We start from the raw sequence: 22,573 nt of genomic DNA, 5'->3' as shown, positions 1-22,573 counted from the left end.
CCCTCTTTAAATGCGACTCTGCATACTTTCTCTTTTAACCAGTCTGGTGACCTCCAAAGCGCTGCACACTACAGTTTAGTCATTCACCCATTCACACCCTGACGGTGGTGAGCTATGTTAGTAGCCACAGCTGCCATGGGGCAGACTGACAGACGAGGCTGCCGGCATCACCGGGCCCTCTGACCACCGTCAGCAGGCAATGCGGGTGAAGTGTCTTGCCCAAGGACACAACAACGGAGACGGTCAGAGCTGGGGATCGAACAGGCAACCCACCAGTTGCAGGAAAAACTTCCTAATATTGGCGCCACCGTCACCCCTATGGATGGTGGATAGTCTCTCTGAATCAGACCAGGTTTTCCCCCAAAATGTTCGCAAATTATCGTTGGATCTCACGTTGTTTTTCAGACAGCACCTAGACAGCCAGCGGTTGAAAGACCAAATGCGGCTAAACATGTTGTTACTGGCCTGGTGAGGGAAGGCACCAAAGAATATTACGAGGTCTGACATTGTTTTTGCAAACTTTTACATTGAAGAAAACCAACTGTAATAAAACCTTTCTTTTCCTGTGAGCCCTCTCACTCGCTACATGTGAATGAACTTTAAGTCAATGAAGAGTAGCATATTGAAGTGATGATGTCAGATTTGCCTGAACTCTGCTCTGCCAAACCCTGGCAGGAGCTGTGTGACCATTCTCCATTCTTCAGTCTCTACGTGTTCTCAAACTTTCCAGGGTTTTCTCAAAGTGAAGCAATAAATTCCACGCGCACATTGCGCTAAAGAAGACCTGAAGGGAATAGTGGGTGTTTTTTAGAGTAAGCAGTAACCCCGTCTTCCTAGCTCTCCTCGTCAAATTAAAACAGCGCCCGCTTGCCCTGCGACACCACCTCTCATCACTCTGCCAGCTGTGCAGACCAAGACGGCTGCCAAAAGTAACATAAGCTTACGTCAACTTCCAAATAAGGAGCTGCTGCTTCACTTTGACCCCAATGAGAGAGGGACTGCGGGGGGGGGGGGACAGAGTGTCCCCTCCTCCTCATTCATACGCGTAATATACTAGGCTACCTGTTTGTCAGTGCAACGCACGTAGGGCAGAGACTCACTTACCTCCTGTCACCGTCACTCTCATTCATCCTTTTCCTGCCTCTCCCTCTCCGTCTTTCCTCCTCACCTTCTCTCTGCTTCAAGTCATTCACAAGTGGAGGACTTCCCCACCTGCAGCCAGGTAAATGATTGCTCACAGGCATCCTCTTTCTTATTCGCGTTCATTTCGACTATCTGAAGTGTGACGTGACTGTGTGGATTTGCTCCATTCATGTCTTTGTTACTGCAAACGGGCGCTCCATCAGCGTGCCAGCGAGCGGCGGAAAATCACAAGGATCATCTGTGCCGTTGTACTCTGAGAGACTTGGAAGGAGCTGAACATTTTGTACCGATTTATAGGTGTGCAGACGGTGCATCTTCTGTAGGGAGAGAGATGGAGTGTGTGTGTGTGTGTTTTGGTGTCTGTGTGTGAATGAAGCAAGAGAATGATGCATGCAGTGAGCAGTCTGTGGGCTGTGTATGTATTACAGCTTGCAGCTCACGCTGGGAGTGAATGAGCAGCCTGTGTTGTGCACCCAGTCCCCCTCGCGTGGACCTGTGAGAACTCTCCTGCAGTGTGCGTACTTCCACACACAAAAAAGGGAAGGTGGCGTACAATACAGCTGAGAGGGCACTCTTCTTAACCCTGGTACGATGCTAATGAACTCCTCAGATGACATCACGGTGGTAACGCAGATGAGGATGTTAAAAGGTTGTTTTTTTCCCTCCCTAATTAAAATAAGATTCCAGTGATAAAATGAGCAAGAAATGCATGTGTCGGTTATATCTAACGTAAGAAATGTAGCAAAGGACGCATTGCTATTTTTTTTCTCATTGAAGAGATCACTAGTTCACTACTAGTCATTACATGTGAGACCTTCTTCCTAAGACCATCGAAGAGGATGCAATATCAAGGCTGTAGAAATCCAAGGCTCCCAAACTATTGATTTTTAGCGATGTGCTCTCTCCCAAAAAGAAGCAGCTCCTGAGGGGGAGGCACCTTAGCCTGCCTTTCTCTCTCTCTCTTTTGTCCGTGAGGATGCTAGAAGATAAATTTAGCCCTCCAGCTCTCCTTCCATCTGCTACCACATGGTTTAGGGCCGTTACCATAGGAACCACCACTGGGTGCCCATTAGAGTGAGAAGAGGAAATAGTCAAGATTTTAAAAATCCTTTTTTTTTTTCAGTTTTGTATGTGTGTGTGTTTTGGACTCTTGTTTGATGTTTTCTTTGCTGGTTGGTTAAACGTGTTACAGTTAGTACCCGTGCTCTCCATGCAGCCTGGTTTCTGTAGCACATCACTGAAGCCATTTGACAAAAAAAACAAAACAAGAAATGCATTTTTCACACAGGATGTAACAATATAGACAATTAAAGTATTGGTTCCAAGGGAACAGGAGAGTACAACGTTTTAAATTTTTAATAAAACTATTACTTTGTGTTTAAAATATTATGGAATCAATGCAGAATTGTTCATTCTAGGTTAGAACAGTGTATGTATTGCAGTTTTGTGATTGCCTCAATCTGAGCTGATGCTGGATGCCAAAAAGGATTATCTTTTTTCCACAAAGAAAATAAAGGATGCACCAATCAGCATTTTGTGGCTTATACCAGCTCCTGTTTTTTCTAATCCAGATACAGACAGATACCAGTTTTGCCTAGTTACAATTTTGTGTGCAGTGCAAGTGAGAGAGCAGTCTCAAAACTTTATAAATTTTTGGTTTATACTATTAGTAAAACCGAGTTCCTGTTTGAAACTATTTTTGTATAATATGTAACCAATACCCAACACAGCTACCATTAAAGCAGTGTCTATCTGGGTTTCTTTAGATAATAGGATTATTTACCTCAATTCTGAGACTGCCTAACAGCTGCCAGTATTTCCAAACCCCAATTTTTTCATGCAAGGCTGTGACTGAAAGCTCAGAATAATAACACCAAGCCCCTTTGCTGTACTCTATTTAGCCTTCCTGCTATCTGCTAAAAGTCTTGTTTTCTCTCACCTTGTGACAGCGTGAATACATCACATGACATTAAGATGACAATGTTTAAATTCCAGACCTGCCGATTTCTCAGTGCATCTGTAACTTTATTGCTTTAAGATATTGGGAATAAACACAAGCCTGTCACATAATCATGTGACCGGCTTATTTTAAATACTAATTTATTTTTATCGTGAGTCAGTGCTTTAACAGACTAGCAGGAAGAGATCAATCCTTTAGCATTAGAATATCACATAATGTGTGTTTCAGTTATACATAATGAATCATGTTGAAGTTAGATCAATTTAGAATTCAACCTATATTGACTTTGCTAGTACATATGTTTTGGTGATAGACAGATGTCTTCATAGTCTTCCTTTTAAAAAAAAGACAAAATTATTCAGTTCAAACTAAGTATGTATTAATTATTTTGACCACACTCTTTATGATGACATTCAGATGTGTCAGCTCCTGGGTTTACCTATACGAGGTGTAAAAAAGCATAATCCATAAGGCACTCTCTTATCGGCAATTTAAAATGTATTTTACTATGCTTTTTCAGCATTTAGGGGCTATTAACATCCTCCAGACTGCAAATACTCTTAGACCCTTTGTGTCCATTTTTAACTACATTATTCACCTACATTTCTTAAATTTTTTTTTATATTTTGCGTTTCAAAAAATATCCCCTATGGTTTAACATGTTTGATTACTTGCACAACTTCTATGCAAACAGCCTTTTATGGAATAATGTTTGGCTTGGATGGTTCAAATTTCCCATGTATAGTTCTCTCACAAGTTAATTCAAAGATGGTTATCAACCTGTTATCAGTCATTTGGAAAATATCCAGCAGCTTTGCCGTCTTCAACCAGAATGTGGGTGTAGAAACCAGCTGGTCCGTGCGTGGGATGCCTTGTTTACTGTTTCAGTGTGCTGGCACAAAATAGCATTGGGAAATTTCTCCGCTGAGGAACTGATAACTAACGGCCATTAATCCATTACAATTCAGATTCTTTTAAGGCTCTGAAAATCATGATGAAATATAAAAGCACATTCAACAACTGTTACACCTAATGTGACTCTGCAAGGTTCACACCATCATGGATGAATGAAACTGTTGGAACCCAAAATGTGATGGGATGTTAAGCAAATATAAAGCTAAAATAGAAAAGCCATGGGTCAAATACATGTGTGCACACCATTTATTGGCCCTACAGTCACCTTGAGTGGTAAAAACTTATTTTCATTATTTCATTGATTGCTAATTATAATAATCAATATTTTATGTATGACTTAGTCACGACAGAATTGTTTTTCCTCATTTAACATTCCTTTTTTGCACTACATATGTACTTCATATATTTTGGTACACGGAGCAAAGTGTGAGAAAGCAAGCCTTTGTGGTAGCAAAACAAGCCCAAATCATCACCACTCCACTATCGTGCTTGACAGTCTGTGTGATTTTCTTTCTTTTATTAAGTCAAACATCTCTACTTTTGTCTCCTCTGTGTACATGTCTTTCAATACATGCAGATGCAACTTTGTAATCATACACAGTTTAACCATATTTCCCTCTTTGTGAGAAGAGTTATTTTTTATCTTGGCACCTTTTAAAAATCAGAATAAACTTTTTTTGTCAAATGTGTGCACACAAACAAGGAATTTGATTTTGGTTCCACTTTGCTCTCAATGCAAACATGTTAAATATGAATATATAGGAAGAGAAATAAAACTAAAAGTGTTGTTAACCCTAGCAATGAACATGCTAAAGAGGCATGTGGCGTCTCAAAAGTAGCTCTTGGATTTTTATAGTTTCTCTGAGAACTGTGTGATCTGACAGTGGGGGGAATTTGTCCAGGTGTCAAACTCTGGAAAGTGTGGCTGTCCGAAAGGCTTTTCTCTTATGAATAATAATGAATAAACATGGACGCAAGACTGTTGGGAGAGATGCTGCAACAAATTACTAGCCAAGATGGCGTCGCGGGTCCCTGTAGATGCCTGAGGCTCTTGGCTCTTTATGTTTGTCCTTGTGTTTCTGTTCACGTTATCACCACTCCAAGCTTTAATCCAGTGTGGGAGGGCTGAGCTGCTAGATCCGAGGAAAACCCCTGGTTTTTAACAATTCGATAGACTACCAAAACTTCCATAAACTTCTATTCATTTTCAAGCCTTTTTATGGCCTAACCCTAACCTTTACCAGTATATACCTAACCCCACCCTAAAGCCGGGCGTACACTGTACGGGTTTTTCCCCTTTTCGGGCCGATTCTTCAGTCGTGCGAGCATTTTTTGAATCGGGCCGAATTTCAGCTTGATCGTAGAGGGGGGGAGGAGGGGGGATTGGCTTCTCTCGACTACCTCCCGATCAGGAATCGGACGATCGGTGAAAATCAAACATGTTTGAAATTCAGTCGGCTGTCGTGAGCGCATCCTGCTGTTCAAGCAGAGCTACGAAGGGGCGCCCTCCCCTCCTCTCCGTCCCCGCCAGCGGAGGGAGGGAAGCAGGCGTCCCTGAAGCAACCTCCGGCCGGTGTTGGGGAGGGCGAGCCGTCAGGTCCGCGCAACGCGCTGGCCGCCTGTTTCGGCACTCCTCCGCTGTCCGCGCAACGCGCTGGCCGCCTGTTTCGGCACTCCTCCGCTTGCTGAGGGGGGGGGGTTGCGGGCCAGGCGACCTGCCGTGCCGCGCGGCCGCCGATGCGTCTCGTCTCTCCTCTCTCTCCCCTCCGTTCCCCCGACGCCCGGTGCCTCCTGCAGGCCTCGCCAGAGTTGGGCTCGAACCCCTGCTCTGGGTCCCTGTCACCTACTGTCGCTCGCCTGCCTCTGCCACCACAGCGAGCGGTCCCAGAGGGGACACGACGTACAGTGTGAGCAGTCCGGTCTCGTCCGAGCGTCGCGCCGCACAGATCGTGAGCGGTGAACTTTTTAAACCCCGCGGTTCCGTCGCACAGTTTGAGATGTATATAAGTACCACGACTGAATTTACACCTTAGTGCTAAACCTAACCCCTGTTTTGATCCTACTAAAGAGAATTTATTAACATTATCAACTTTATGCTGGATATGTGAAGCAGTGCCATCTCAAATGCAATATGACTCAATGTTTTACAAAGATCTATATATGGTTGATAAGAAAATACTTAAATGGCTGACTATTTCCATTTATGTTGTTAGGTTTACATACAAAATCACAAAGCATTTATATTTAATATCATCAGAAGCCAGGGGAAAGTGAGAGAGGAATGGTAGTTAATTTGGAATAGGAAATTTGTCAATGACTCTTTGTCCTATGCTTCAATTCTATGCTTCAATTCTTGATAATGGATTTTTTTTTTTTGTATTCACAGATCATAATGCTGAGAAGACAGGAATCATACATTCAAATGAGTCTGAAGAATGGATAAGTGCTCCATGTCACTTTAGATCAGCACTGCATCTGAATTCCTTCTCCGAACAACACATAGCAAGGCTGGATTATTTAATGTCCCTGCTCTGAAGTTGTTATCTGTTTGCTACTAAGCAATAAATATCAAGTCAAGCAAAAGACGACCATGAAGCCTGCCACTTAAATAAGGTAGAGAATTTGATCAAATCCCTTAATGTGAGATCCAGTTAATGACTCATCTTTGATTCTGTTGCCTGGTTGAGGCAGACGCACATCAAGTGTCTACCTGGGGATTTCCTTTTGTTTTATGGAGGCCTTGCATTGTCAGAAAACAACTGGGGAGCAGACCGGAGATCAAGAACAACATCAGTCAGAATCTCTTCAGCAAGGTCTACAGCGAAAGTCTCCTTCCCAGACTTCTCAAGATCATCTAACTGCTTGCCCAAGGTCTCATAGTACAGTACTGCTGCCCAAACTGTCCAGAAGACATAACCCTGATCGTAAGCGTCTCAGGCACCAGCGGCAGAGCATTGTCTCTGATACAGTACTGGAATACAAACAAGAGACAACAGAATCAGCTACAGTTTCCAGCTCATCTTCAGGAGTCCTACATTGCACTGAAGACCCTACTATACAGTTTGCATTAGAAACCCAAGAGGACAACCCCAAACAGAAGCGTGAGCGTAAGCCGCAGAAACCAGGCAAATATGTTTGCACTTACTGTGGACGAGCATGTGCAAAGCCCAGTGTTCTACAGAAACACATTCGCTCGCATACAGGCGAAAGACCCTATCCTTGTGCGCCGTGTGGCTTCTCTTTTAAGACAAAGAGTAACCTGTACAAACACCGCAAATCACATACCCACAGGGTAAAGGCAGGCTTGACACTTGGAGAGCCAAAATCTTTAGAAGAACAAGTCACTGAGTCAGAGGATGAAACAAGACAGCTCCCCTCTGCTTCAACCCTTACAAATAGACAAAACAATTTAGCCTCAGGTAAAGGTCCTGAAGCCGATGTGTCAAAAGATATCACTGGAGCCAGCAATGACTCCTATGCAGTGAAAAAGAGACTTGCCCTTCGTTTAAGTAGAGGGAAACATGGTTCTCACGAATCTTCTGATGAGAAGACTTCCTCTCTCACATCAGGTAGTAGAGGCAGTACAGAGTCTGGCTACTTCTCCCGCTCTGAAAGCACAGAGCAATCACAAGACAGTCCCCCAAACACGAGTGCCAAAAGCTACGCAGAGATTATCCTAGGTAAATATGGACGTCTTGGACAACTACAGAAGATGTCCCGTCATCATAACCAGCATCCCCCTGGTCATGAGGAAAAAAACATCTCATTTACTGTACCCAAGAAACAGGTTATTGATCATATTACAAAGCTCATCACCATCAATGAGGCAGTGGTAGATACCAGTAAAATTGACAGTGTAAAACCAAGGAGATTCTCACTGAGTAGAAAGAATAGTTCAGAGGCTCAGAAGAGTTCAAGCATCAAAGAACACTTCATTCACAGCCCTAAATCTGGAGATCTGGGGTATAAAACTACAGGCTCCATTAGTATGGGGGTTCCCTGTGAAAAATTTCATAATCGATCCCTAATAGTGGAGCAACCTCCTTGCCAAATACCCCCTGCCTCCATGGTGAGAAGTCTCTCACTGCCATCTGCATCAGGTTCATTAGACACTTCAAGTACTGTTCCCTGTAAATTTCGGCAAACTCAGTCATTTGATGAGCAACCTTCTGAAAGCCAAGTGTCGCGTCGATTCAGAACACTAAGAAGACAGCCAGCCATTGAAATCCCTGTAGGTGCAGAGCCTACAAAAGAAGAGCAAGATCCTTCTCATACAATTTCCTGCAACAGTGCAACCACAGTATCTGACCAGAAGCAACATCAACCGCAGCCGTATGAATGTGAAGCTTGTGGCACTGGTTGCAAAGATTGGGAAGGTTATAAGAAACATAAGCAAAACATATGCCATGCACACTATCCCCAGAATGAAATGGTAATGAGTCCAATGGAGAGCTCGCAGTTAAGTAACCATTCAGTCAGAGCTGGAGTTTCAACAATGCGTAAGAGAAGGAAAGAAGACAGTTTTGAGTCTGATGACCTGTCATATCCTTCATTGTCCTCTTCGGCCCTTGTATCAGGACAATGTAAAGATGAAATTATTGTAGCTATTGAGAGCCTTGGGAAGCCAACACTCCAAACCTGCTCAGTGATTCAACACACTAGTTTATTTGAAAAGCAAGAATCTTCATGTCATGAATATCAAAGCCTGAAAATAACAAACGACTCTCCACTTCATAAAGAAAACCGTTCAATGTCTAAAACTAAACACCAACAGCAGTCAGTAAAGGTTACAGGCCGAAAGCTGGTTCATCAAAATAATGTGCAGGTTCCAGAAATACTTGTAACAGAGGACTTAAACATTAGCCCAGAGACCTCAAAAGAGTCAAATTTGGCGGACAAAAAACTGGAGAGGCTTGATGATTTTCATTGGCCACAAAGGAGCCCCTCGTTAGCACAGCTTCCCATTGAAAAGCTCCCACCAAAGAAGAAGCGCTTACGTTTAGCTGAGGCTGCCCAGTCCTCTGGTGATTCCAGCTTTGATTCCATTTCTCTACCCCGTAGCCCCAGTCAAGACAGTAGTGCATCATACGCATCCAGCCGCTCTACATCTTTTGAGGAACCAAGCAGACCAGACATGGAGATAGCGACATCAACAGCGCTAAGGAGATCAAGAGCCCCTCAGATGTTGACTGTGCCTGGGATGCATCATCAAAGAGAGATGAGACGGTCAGCATCTGAGCAAGCCCCCCATGACCCACAACCTAATGTTGTAATGGCTGAAACCCGTAGTAAATCATTTGACTATAGTTGTCTTTCTCCTGAGCGCTCTGCAATTGGCTGGAAAGAAAGGCGAAAATGTCTCCTTAGGAGACATGCAGTAATCCGAGATCAAGATGATGAGGAAGGCCATGGTACTGCCCTGAACCATAGTCCGAAACATGCAAGCTCTGACAGATTTTATCAAGAGAGTCAAACTTCTGTTTATGGCAGCAGGTCCTCCTCTCCCCCTTTATCAACTGTGCGACTCTTGGATATTCCAGAGGGATCACAGTGCAAAGAGATTTTCTCTAAGTGGAAACTCAGTCAGAATATTCACTTGAAAGGAAGCACAGAACCGTCAAAAACCGTTGGACCTTCAGTAGATGTGATAAAGGAGGCATCTTACGTTCATGCAGAGCAGGTTCCTCCTCGAGCACCACAGACAAATCCTTCACATGGACCCACGGGGGCAGCCCGAGCCCACTATCTCCCTGTGTCTACCGGGCTAAAACTAGAGATTCCCCTACAGCATCAACCTTGTGCAGAGGTTCCCAGCAATCACCGCTACATTCAGCAACGTGTCCCTATCATCACTTCCTGTTCAGAAGAACTGAGGCCATTTACATCTCCAGCAGTAGTTGTTCGTCTCCAAACAGACACTTTCACCCCAGCATGTGCCATATACACTACTCTATCTCAGTCCATCTCCCAGAGGCCAAATGAGGCATTTGACGTCATCTCACCGAATGTGAACCTTTCAATAGTCAAATTCAAAAAGCAAGAAGACCCAAGTTTAGATCCGCATCCATGGTCTGACGAAGCCCCAAGGTTTCCAGGATCCAGTGGCAACAAGCGAATGCTTTCCCCTTCAAGCAGTATAGAGCTCCACCCTGAGTTACAACAACAGCAGAAAAGAGTAAAAGAGGAAGAGAGGAAGGAGGTTGGATGTGCCACTGCAGCAGCACTTGACACAACGAGTCATGACTTCAAACAGGAAACTCAGTCGTGCTTACCAGATGTTTCTTCGCCCATCTCACGTGGTGAATCTTCCTTCCCCAGCCTGCTCTCCAGCACCTGTAACAGCTGGTGCTATTTGAACTACATAAAGCCAAATCCATCTACCCTGGATGAACAGAAGCCCTCAGTGTATTCATCATGGTCTACTAGTGGCTATGATCCCAACCCACCTGGGCTCTGCAGCAAGACAGTACTCTCTCTATTGCACTGTAAGCAGAGGCTCACTTCCTCCATTTATACTACATCATCCATGATGGTCGGGATTACTGACTGTATGGAGGATGAGAACAGCAAACGACTCTGCTCTACTGAGGTAATAACTGAACTGACCTTTGATTTTTAGCTGTCTCTAAATTCGTTAGATTGGCAATGCTGTAATTGAACATACAAGACATTTTCTAATTGAGAAGACTGATCATTAGATAAAATAGACCTTACATTCTGAGAGCAGATAAATTATCAAAAGTGTGTTGATCATCCTGGTCCTCGAGAAATATTTTGTAACATATGAAGATTTATAGCTATAGCAGGGATGAAATTTTGTCTTTAAGTCTTTTGTGACAGATGATATGAAACTATTTTTTTTCAGTTGGAATACCCACGTTTTCTTTCCCATGCAAGGGGCAGAGCTTGTGAACTTATTTGTGAACGTTCATTTTCCGGTTTAGGTCTACAGCAGCCCACCGTACTGCAGAAACCATGAGCGGCTGGCAAAGGCAGAGCCGTCAACAGACGACATGGTGTCAAGCAAAACCAGCATGAAGACCGAGAAGATTAGACAGGAGCAGGAAGTCCATGTATGTTCCATAAATGATCAACGAGCTGAAGTAGGGATATCTGAAAGAAGGTAAACATAAACTACTTCAGGAAGAACTTTGCCAGAAATACAAGTTGTTTTGTAGATCTATTGTATTTGTTCATATTGATGCATCTCCTTAAATACTGGGCCAAAATAGGGAGGAATATACTGTTTTCGACTTGTATTGCTCATAGGGTTGCAGCGATACCAAAATATTAAACTCAATACCGATACTAAGTAGAAAACCTGATACCATTATTCCACACAACAGAAGCTTTTTTTGGAAAGGTTTTTTCTAGATCAGAGAGATATAAGCAATTACAAGGTGACAATACTTTCACTTTCTAGATTATGTAATTATAAAATCCTTTAACCTTTAGGCAATTAAGCAGAACATCTTGGAAAAATGTAAAGGATCTGGACCACATAAAGAAATTGAATTACTCCGTAAACAAGGATCTAATCCAAGCAAATGTATTACGCAGCTCTTCACATAATTTTTCACTTTGGTGAACAACTATCAGCTGGGCAGGGTAGGCTGAAACAGTCTGACTACTTCCTGCTGAAATTATTAGATTCAGTCTGACTCCAACTTTGTTAACACATATTTTCATATTCTATTATGAGCCATGTTAGCTGTTACCTGCATTACAACTCAACAAATAACTAAAAAGGGGAGGTACCCAGTGTAGTCATCTTCTGCTGGATGTTATTTCATAGGCTCCATAGGTGGAGAAACACATCCCAGCGGGAAACTCGGACTGATATATCATTGGAATAGTGGTATCAGAAAGTTGCTAATATTTAAACGGGTGCTATCTGGTATGTTTAGGAGATGCAGGAACGTCACTGACCTTCTCCAGGGTTTTTCCAGTTCTTTGTCCATGGTTCCTTATTGGCTTCCTTCACTTTAGCTGTTCATCTGTCTTAGGAAACTTAACCTGAAAATGCTTTTGCTTAGGATGTTTTGACCAAAGATGGTTGCAAAAGCTCCTATCTGTCTTTATTCGTCATGTCACCACAGTCTCAAAATTATGGCAGCAGTTCACTCTTTCGATTCTCAGCCATTATTGTTCAAGTGGGCTGCAGCAGGGAGGCAAGGGGCCAAATGTCTGTGTCTGCAGCACTGCTGATGCAATGGTGTGTACTAAAAGAAAAAAAGGGCCTAAGTTTATATCTGTTTTAATGCTGCGTGTTTAAAGATTTCATTGTTTTAGTATTGATTATATGGAAATATTGATAATTTTGACACCCTAATGGTCAATATTAATTAGCACTAAAACAAATAGCAAGACTCAATATTTTCCAAGATTTAACTCTGGTTTGACATCACTCCCAGCCCTGAGCTTTGACTTCCAGGAACAACTTGCATCCATCTGCCTCACCAGCCTCCGTGTATATTATGAAGATTAATCATTTCATTACGATTCATTGGCAGGCACACGTATGATGCGAGAACATATGTGTAGCAGATGTGTTACACATAGTTTTGGGATGAGATCTAGACTTATCAGTGTTTAGATGTTTGGATCTGTAAATCCAATGTGGCACCAATAGCTTACTGTTTTATCACTTTAGAGTAGATGTTTGTGGTGTACAGAACTAATGGTGCAAGGCCTTCTTAAAAAAATTTTTTAATGATGCATTAATGTTTCTTATCATTACTTTTTGTAATGACTGTCTTCAATGCCCCATTGGATACAATGTGGAACTTTGCGTACCCTACTGCTGACTGATATATTTGTATCATGCAGTACATTTTCCAAAAAAATAGAAATTTGGAAAAGTTAAAAAATAAACTGTAAACAGCTGACCTTTTTTTCCCCAGGCTAACCAGATTTTATATAATCAATGGTAGGCATGGACTCAAGATGACCGAATACTAAAATTTAATCAGTATGTACCCCAAAAAGTGTTAGTAGAAGGGTGCCCAAATGCTTGGAACAAGTTATTGCACCCTCTATTTCTTTTTCTAAAGTTCACCTTAAAGATTTATTTATTTATTATATGAATTTTACAAGAATAATGACACATTATATTGTATGTGGGGAAAAATGGTCTCATTATTTTACATACCATTTAACAGGACCTCTTTGTACATTTTTAAGAGCCACTGGAAGTGGCTTCTAAATCTGAGGGTTTAATTGAAATACATGTTTAAATAAATATATTTTGAGACCACTTTCTAACAAATCCCCATAACATCTGTAAACCAACTTCTTGCACATTTTTACCATGGCTAAAAACAACTGTATCATCTACGTACATTTAAAACGTCCACACAAAGAAGAAGGATCAATATTCTACATACTAAAGACAATGGGGCTCGAATGGGCACGGGAATTTGCAATGCATTGTTGGATGCGGTCGGTATTTTCCAGGGCAACAGCTTTTTTTATTTTGCTGATTTGGATGCCGTGTCGTGAGGGATAGAGACACGAAGTGCTTAAAAAATAGACCATACTAAAAAGATAGGTGATGGACTGTACTGAGACAAGGGAGACCCCTTTCTGAAGGTTCGTTATCTCAAAAACATCTCTAGGATCCGTGCGATTGATCCAAATGAGCATGATAAATTTTACAAAGAATTACATAACCTGCCGCCTCCACCTACTGCCTTTCTCAGAAGTTGAGTTTCTTTTCTATGTGGTCAATGGAGTTAGTTTTTATACCAGTGAATAATTCAGAAATGTTCATGGCCAAACAGCTTTGGGTAGGTCCAGGATCTCCAAAGTTTTTGTCTTAAAGAGAAAACTAGTAATTTCAGAGGTACATAACAACACCCCTTCACCTCACAGTGCTTCTCCTCCGCTTTGGTGTCTGCCAGCGGACAAATTTCTTTAAAATTATTTTAAGCCTGGCATTCACTCTACATTTATGTTGGAAATATTTAGGGGCTCATCAGTTAATTTATTTATGATACAAGGAATATTCACAAAGGATCTCCTTTACTTTCACTTTGTCTGCTACCCTCAGCAGGCTAGGCTAGCCAGCTAGCGCTAGCCTTGCCTGCTAGAGGCACCGTGTGAAACAGCATAACAAAAAAATGTTTTATCACTTTTAAAATTACTGCAGTTATAATGAAATATCACAGATAACCTCCAAGGAGTGAAGGCGATTTATTTTGTAATGTCTAAATTAATCTCATATGCATGAAGGAAATAGAAGCTCTCCAATTTCCTCCTACTTTTTTTTGCTAGTGCTACTAGCCTGCTGAGCTTCGTGTTAAACAGCACAACAATCTTTGATTCAAACTTACCCGTCTAATGATGCCCTGAACAAATGCACATCTATCGGGATTTTGCGTTGAAAGTGAGGTCTGGTCATCTCATGGCTGCTATCCAGAGTCCATTCCACATCTATTTGTTAGTTCAGAGATCCGAGCTCCTTGGCTGTGATTCCATGCTGGTAAACTTAAACTTCTCAATCAGTCGTTGTTTTTCCCGGCAGCGATTGTGTGAATTAGTGTGATAGTTATTGACACAGCATATTTACGCCATGTTTTTAACTTTTTAAAACCAGAAAACAAAGACAGCGTTGTGGATGAAAGCTATGTAAACAAGCAGAAGCTGGTTTTCCAATGCCCCGGTATCCCATGATGCAGTATGATTGTTACATCACCCTTTCAAGCCTCATTGAAAAAAAGTATAGGAGTTACCTTTTTATTGTTTGTTTTTTTCTGGGTTTTTTATGGCACTAGTGACTTGTTTTTTACAAAGTAGGCTGACAGGAAAGGGTGTTTGAGAGAGGGAGGAAGACCTGTGCTAAAGGACCTCAGGCCGTAATCACACCTGGGTCAGCCGTGACAAGGACTAAGGCCTCCGTATATGGGTCGTACTCACTACACCTGCGCCATCGGAGCATGCCCAGGAGTTCCCATTTTAAGTGTTTGGGAATAAGACAACAAACTCTGTAGAAACACGGATACCTAATAATCTTTCCTGGTGAATGTTAACTGTGTCTAGTTTTCGCCATATATCAAGCCTCTGACAAACCTTTCTAAGAAATAATGTGGCTGTTTTTTGTAGAAACTTTAAGCTGATCAGTAATATGATGAGCAACTAGTTTCTTTGGTACCGTTTATGCTATTAGCAAGACATCTCTAGTTACATGTAAAAAAATAAATAATTAATTTTAGTGAGTGGCCTCAGCACCAACAGATTTCTTTAGTTTCCAGTCTTAGCGAAGGACAACAACAGAAATGAGTTGAAGTGCAGTTTTTGTGCTCCTGCCCAGACCTGCCCTGTTGGTGGAGTATATACCTTGTTTTATGTGGGTATAATACCTATCAGAAATAAACGCTGCAGCGAAATGACACTGGGGAGTGCAGAGAGATGCCATCTGCACATCTTGGGCTCTGATGTGAGAGCTTGTGCATAAAGCTGTTTGGTGACTCACATTGCCACTCAGTGCAGCCTTCCTAAAGACATGACTCATCTGCATACCCGCTTGCTTTATCTTTTCTCCGTCTGTTCAGTCTGTCTGAGGTGCAAAAAGACAAAACGGAGGCAGCAAGGCCGCCAAATGTTACTGTTTTTTCCCCCTAGCTTCTAGTCTAACGTGTTCGCTCAATGTGAACAAGTACCTTACAGTGATAGAGTATAGTGTGTAAGACGGAAGGTAAAAAAAGTATTCCCTTTATTAACTTGAAGGTTTCCTAGGACTGTAAAAGCAACAATTAATGTTACCCGCTGAGTTTATCCAGCCATAGAACATGATGCGAAAATGGCATAAAAACCATTTGATTATAACCAGAACCATTGTTTGTTGTGGGAATGTGTTTTTACTTTCTGTTTTTCGTTGTTTTTTTTTCTCGGAGCAGCAGGTCTGGTCTGGTTCAGAGCAGGGTTTCCCTTCCTGGCCGGCGTGTTTTTATTGGCTGCTTCCAGCAAACCCCTGGTCCTTGAGCTGTGCCGTAAGCTCCTTCTTGTTTGGACTCGGAGATGGCCTGAGCTGGGGATGGGTTTTAAGTTGGTGGTGGGTGGGGCTCTATTTATGGCTAATGAAAGCTGGCCTGTTGAAGCTAAAGTGGGTGGCTCGCTGAGGGACCCTTAGTGAAAACAGAGAGGTGGACCCGCTGCCACAGTTTGAGATCATTGTATAGTGAAGGCCAAACAGATAAGATGCTGACAGAGGACTGACACAGACATTAAATCCCTTACAGGTGGCGAAGTGGCTGCGGCCCCTCGGTCAGCGCTGCTCCCATTGCCCTGTGAGAAGAATCCACAGAGAAACGCTGAAGGACAAACTAAACCTTCTTGATCTCTCACACTTACAGATCCCAGGCCCAACCAGGAGTTGTGTGTGGTGAATGTGATAGGAAGTGCCGGAGTGAATCCAGGAATCCTGCTGTGTGTTCAGAAGAATCCAGAGCATCTGTCTGTAAGCTGTGCAGCAGCACTCTGAAAGCTGCAGGTAAGATCAGCGACAGTGAAACATCTGCTATTCTTGTCTGGGCTCATAGCCCGTTCACAAAGAGCTGCTCTTTTTGGTAGATTCAGCATGGCATGGCCAACGCCTGACACCTGAGGTGTGTGAAGAAGGGAGAAGTCATCACAAGGACACGCACGGAGGTTTGTTGTCTTCTGTTTTTAATAACGTAGTCAAATTAGCCTTTTCTATATTGGTTAATCACAACAAATACATTTACCTTTCTAATTTTAATTGTAGCTGGTTTAAACTGTGAAGCAGTTTCACAGCGCACCCTGCAAAGGTGTTCACACCCACTAGGAAATTTTAACAATTAGTAAACATTACGACCACCAACTTCAATGTTTTAGTAGAACATAATGGGACAGACCAGCAGACAGTAACTCCTAGTTGTGATGTGGGAGGAAAATCATACATGGTTTTTAAAATGTCTGACTAACAATAATCTGAAAAGTGCAACGTGTTTGTATTCAACTCCCATAACACCTAAATAAAGCAGATGAAGCCAACTGCCTTTAGAAGTCACCTCATCATTAGTCCTCCTGTGTCTAACTGAATCTGCTCATAAGTCCAGCTCCCCTGTTTCTGCCGTCAGAGGTTCGTTAGAGAACAATGGTTAGCACACAGCATCATGAAGACTAAAAACCTAGCAGACCGGTCAGGGAGAGGTTCAAAACAGGGGGAGGTTATGAAACAATAGCCCAAGCTTTGGGCATCTCACAGAGCTCTGTTTAATCCATCAGCTGAAAATGGGAACAGTATGGCACAACAGCAAACATACCAAGAAATTGCCGCCCACCTAAACTAAAAGCAGCCATGAGGCCCAGCATAAGTCTGGAGAAGCTGCATAGATCCAAAGGTGAGAAAAGAGCCAGTGTTGAAGGAATACCAAAAAAAGGTCTCCTTTTCAGTTTGTCAAACACCAATTCAGTTCAGTTTCTGTAAGTAGTGTAGATTCACAACACATGTCATCTGAAGGGACTGTACAAGAACAATAAGGTATCTACAATTTAATGCAATCATACAGATACATTTCAAGTCAATTTCAATGTGAATCTTCGAATTTGGTGTGTAGAACAACGCAGTCAAGGGTGAGTTTGCTATGCCAATCATTAGAAAGCTTTCCATATAAGGAAACCCAGACGGCTGCATCGAGTCAATGACTTTGCAGTCAAGCCTTCCTGGACGAGCATGCAGCGGAAAGTTGATCGCATCATGTCATTAATGTTGCTGAAATCCCTCATATGAAATCCCTCTGGTCAGATAAGACAAGAACTGAAACTTCATCTCCAAATGCAAAACAATATTTGTGGGAAAACAAACACCGCCCATCTCCCAGGACACACCATCCCCACTGCGAAGCCTCTTGGTGGCAGAATCATGCTGAGGGAATACTTTTGACCAAACATATTCACTTGTTGAGTTGGACTAGGAATGAACAGACATAAATCCAGTTGAGAAACTGTAGCAACTTTTCAGAACTGATGTTCAAAGATGTTCACCATAGAATCTGCCTGCATTTCAACGATTTTCAAAGAAGAGGGGGCAAAGATTTCAGTCTCTACATGTACAAAACGGGTAGACACATTCTCCCAAGACTTTGTGGGGGCTGAAAAAATAACACATGGGAACTTTTTCAGATTGTTACTTAAAAATAGTTAAATCTAAAAAGCCTTTATCCTTTTCCTTCCGTTTCAGTAGAATACACTACTTTGTTTTGATCTAGTAAAAATATATGTGGTTTTATTGTGACAAGGTTTCAGGGGTGTTAAAACTGCACAGTGGTGCAGTGGGTAGCACTGTTGCCTTGCAGCAAGAAGGTCCTGGGTTCAAATCCAACCCTGGGTCTTTCTGTATGGAGTTTGCATATTCTCCCTGTTCATACGTGGGTTCTCTCTGGGTACTCCGGCTTCCTCCCACAGTCCAAAAACATGACTGTAGGTTAATTGGTCTCTCTAAATTGTCCACGCACACTCACCACCTTAGGCAACACAGAGACAAACAACCATTCACACTCACCACCTTAGGCAACACAGGTGGCAACACCTTAGGCAACACCCTGCAACCTGTCCAGGGTGTACCCCGCTTCTCGCCCATTGAACCATGGAGATAGGCACCAGTACCCCTCGCGAGTAACTTTTTCAAGGCAGCTGCTAAATGCAAACACCTGCGTATAACAGAATCAACTTTGGCACAGAGACATCCAGCTGGAGTTTAATCAAGCATGGTCAATGGCTTGTACTTGTATGGTGCTTTAACTAGTCCGACGACCCCAAAGAGCAAGGCTGCCATACATTGGCTCCACCGGGCCATCTCACCACCGCTAGCAGGCGGTTCGGGTCAAGCATCTTACCCAAATACACAATGACTGAGACAGTCGGAGCAGGGGATCGAATCGCCAACCTGCCGGACGAACTCCCTAACATCTGCACCACTGCCCCGCGTTTCTAAAAAGCATGGTGTTGAAGACTGAACACTGAACTTTTACTAACACTGTCCTTTTGAGTGGAGTATAAAAAAAATAAACCTAAGACTGCATTTTATAAAAATCAGTTTTTTCTTTCTGCTTTAGAACAACCAGCTAATCGGGAGGATCTGCGATGCCATGATCTGGACAAAGATGCCGCTCAGCAGGATAATGAGGGCGCAGACACACTTAGCAGGCGTGATGAAGGCAGCAGGTCCACACCACCTAAGGGGTCCCTCACCAACAGTGAAAAAGCTCAAGCAGAGGGCCAGCGGGTTGAGCAAACAGGCAACACAGGCAGCCCGTCCCTGCCATTTACCACCAAGGATGGTACCAAGAGGAGCTCAGCCAGTACCAGGAGGGCCCTGTTCGCCCGCAGACGCCTCAACGCTTCCGCATCGGCATCCTCCGGCGCCTCCCACTCTCCCCGCTCCCAGTCTCCAAGTTCAGGAAGGGAGCCGTCTCCGCCTCGCAGCCCGTCGCCCAGGCCTCACCAGTCCTCTGCACCTCCTCCATCCCTCTCTCCATCCACCCGTCCTGTCTCCTCGCTGCTGAACAAAGCAGCGTCTCCAGTCAGAGGCCAGACCGAGGGGCCCGACCCTGCCGGGCTTCCTGGCTCCCCGGCGGCTCCGTCTCAAAGCTGTTCTCAGCCGCAGCACCCGCGGCCAGCTGCAGTACTGGTGAGTCACATTCTCTGGTAACAAGAAAACCCCCGACATTGTCAGGTTTTTCTCTTCACATCTGTACAATTGTTTCTAATCATGGTTCCAAAGCCACTGCCTTCTTTCACCTGCGACTCCGTCCACTTCTGTCCGTTTAGTACGGCTTAAAATAAATGCTCTCTTGGGGCACACGGCCAATGTTGTGTGGCTCGGCCAAAGCCCAGTGAGTCAACACGTGGAGCAAATATAGATAGGCTGGTCCATCTGAGGTTGTTTAAAGTCACATTTATTGGAAGAGGAAGTAAAGGCAACGCTCACGTTTTATATCAGTCAAACCGAGCCTGCAGCCCCTGATCTCGAAATAAAACGGGGGAGCTTAGAAATAGACCCGCCGTGTTTTCTCTGGGCAGCCGACTGTAAAATGGGAAGCAGGTGAAAGATCGGAGCCCCAGGGAGGAGATGGAAACAAAAAGCAGGGGCTTCGTGAAAATGTCAAGGTGGAACCTGACAAGCTCCTCGACAACTGATATACGGTGCCTTAAACAATTGTTCGATAGATCAACACAAGGTGGTGCTTAGTCGTGAAGGGGAAGGGAGAGGATTCACGGGTTTTTAATAAAACCCTAAAAAGTCTGGCATTGCTGATCAGTCTCTTTTCTCTGGTACCCCCAGATGTCATCCAATGCAACTGGCTTCAGAGGGGGACCAGTCAGTAAAAACAGCCAATCTGCATCTGATTTAATCGGGTTGTCCTGTTTCTGGCCTCAGAGGTTAGTTAGAGAACATCAGTGAAGAAACGGCCTCATGAAGACCTAGGAGCACAGCAGACCGGCAGACTTGCATTATAAAACCACATTCAAAGCTTTGAGCATCTCTGTTAATTGCAATGAAACACCTTTCTAAAAATGTGTAACTAAATACAAATACAGGCAAGCAGTTTGTTTGTGTTTGGATCTTGGAGACTGATGAAGTGTTTTCCATCCACTTCACAGCTATGCCTTACTTTGTGTTGATCTATCGCACAAAATTCCACTAAAATACACAGAGGTTTGTGGTTATTTTGTGTCACAATATAAAAAAAAAAGAAAAGAACGTTTTGCAAGGAACCATAATCCTTTTAAACCTTGTCTTTGCTGAATTCTTCTTCCTTGCTCTCCTGTTACTCAGGAATCAGTCAGCTCTGATTCCGCATCTTTGTTCTTGCAGCTGGGGGAAGAGACCAGTTTGGTCCCCATCATCGGCCCCCATCCCACGCGGCCCCGGGGAACCAACAGGCTCCTGAGCCACCTCCCCCTGCACTCCCAGCAGCCCAGCAGGACGCCGAGCCTCTTGATCCCCATCGGGGGGATTCACATGGTTCAGCCCAGGTCCACCCTCCCTCTGTACAGCCTGGTGGCCAGTCAAGCGGGCTCCAGCATCCTGAGTGACGCTCCAAAGGGAAAGCATGCCGTTCAGCCCCGACAGGACACCCAGAAAGAGGCGCTGGGCTGCGGGCGCGGTGGTCCCCGGGGCCCCCAAGCTGCCGAGCAAACACCAGCAGGAGACGAAGGCCTCACCGTCCAGCAGCCGTCGACTTCCAGGGCAGGCACAGAACGTACGGAGAGGCACGTTTACACTAAAGGTCAAGACACGTCTGCCTCCTCTCAGAAACGCCTCTGATAGGAGGGAGAGTTTAAAGGGACAGTGCAAATAAAACTCCAACAAAACAAAGCAGTCCAGGTGACGGTGAAATATCCCAAAGCTCTCTGGTTCAGAGACGACAACAAGACAAAAGCACTTGAGCACCACTTCTGAATGACGCTGTTATGTAATTATCTGAATCATAAATATATATATATATATATATATATATAAATATAAATATATAAATAAGCACTATGTTAGATATGCAGTATGTTTTGTAAATCTTTTTTACCCTTTTGTTCGACGTCATCTGTGTTAATTTATTTCTGTGCTATTATGCAAATTCTGTACGTTATGCAACAGCAGCTGGAATGAAATTGAGTTTTCTTGTTAACCCCGTTAAGACAGCTCTAATACACTATTGCTATGTTATGGTACTGTATTATCAGAACACATATTTATTCCCTCAGATCAGTATTTAAAGTGCAATTTGATGTCAGGATTGTGGTTTGAAGCGTCCTTCTTGAAGGCTGTGACTCTTCTTATTTGTCCGATTTTTATTGTTCGTGTCGCCGGGTTTCAAGAAGCAGCTTTTCCTGCAGGAGCCGAGCTTCGGGTCTGGATATTTGGAGTGCACTGACAGACGACCTGATATCAAGTGGAGCCGTGTTTCATGTACACAGTGACTATGGTACTGTTGGGTTTCACTTGTGTATTTTTTGTTGTATTTTTTTAGGGTTTTTTTTTTCGGTCTTTTCTAAACGATACAATCACTCATTTTCATGTTTTCCATTAAATGTGTCATTTTTACAGATTTATATTAAAACTGTGAAACATACCTGTTCTCTAAGTCTGTTATTTACTGTTGCTGTTTTATAAACAGCTGATTTCAACATAAAGAGTCATGTGACCACTTACTGTTGCCATGCAGCAAGGGGGTCCTGGGTTCGAGTTCTACCTGTCAAAAAGTTACCAAGTCCCATTGGAGAAAAAAAAAGGAACCCTTAGATGGTCTGAAGAGGTTACAATTTGTCAAAGAGTTTCCTAAACAGAACAATGTTTTGTGGACAGATGAAATCTGGATTGTTCCGTTTGGGTTTAGGAGCTATAGACAGCTTTTCTGAGGGCCCTCAAACACTGAATCCAAGCCAAAGCACACAGTGTGTTTCTCATACTATGATGTTGGGCCCATGTATTACATAAAAGGGGATCATGGCTCAGTCTGAACATGTCAAACCTCATACTCTGCACCCTCAAATATCTGGGGACGATGTCAAAACGTTGATTCTGAGCCTAAA

General features: G+C 43.3%; 1 protein-coding gene across 1 annotated transcript; it reads left to right on the top strand.

Annotated features, from left to right (window-relative positions):
* Positions 1-1,078: 1,078 nt before the first annotated feature.
* On the top strand, positions 1,079-22,113 carry hivep3a (HIVEP zinc finger 3a). The gene is made up of 7 exons (XM_021322118.2): positions 1,079-1,222; positions 6,405-10,607; positions 10,963-11,141; positions 16,372-16,508; positions 16,589-16,666; positions 19,096-19,670; positions 20,859-22,113. The coding sequence occupies exons 2-7, from the start codon at positions 6,750-6,752 to the stop codon at positions 21,309-21,311; spliced, it is 5,280 nt and encodes a 1,759-aa protein (XP_021177793.2). The 5' UTR covers positions 1,079-1,222; positions 6,405-6,749; the 3' UTR covers positions 21,312-22,113.
* The last annotated feature ends 460 nt before the right edge of the window (positions 22,114-22,573 follow it).

This window comes from Fundulus heteroclitus, chromosome 13 (genome assembly GCF_011125445.2).
Source record: "Fundulus heteroclitus isolate FHET01 chromosome 13, MU-UCD_Fhet_4.1, whole genome shotgun sequence".
Taxonomy (NCBI): Eukaryota; Metazoa; Chordata; class Actinopteri; order Cyprinodontiformes; family Fundulidae; genus Fundulus; species Fundulus heteroclitus.
Note: the sequence above shows the minus strand (reverse complement) of the source record. Positions and strands in the feature narration are given on the sequence as shown.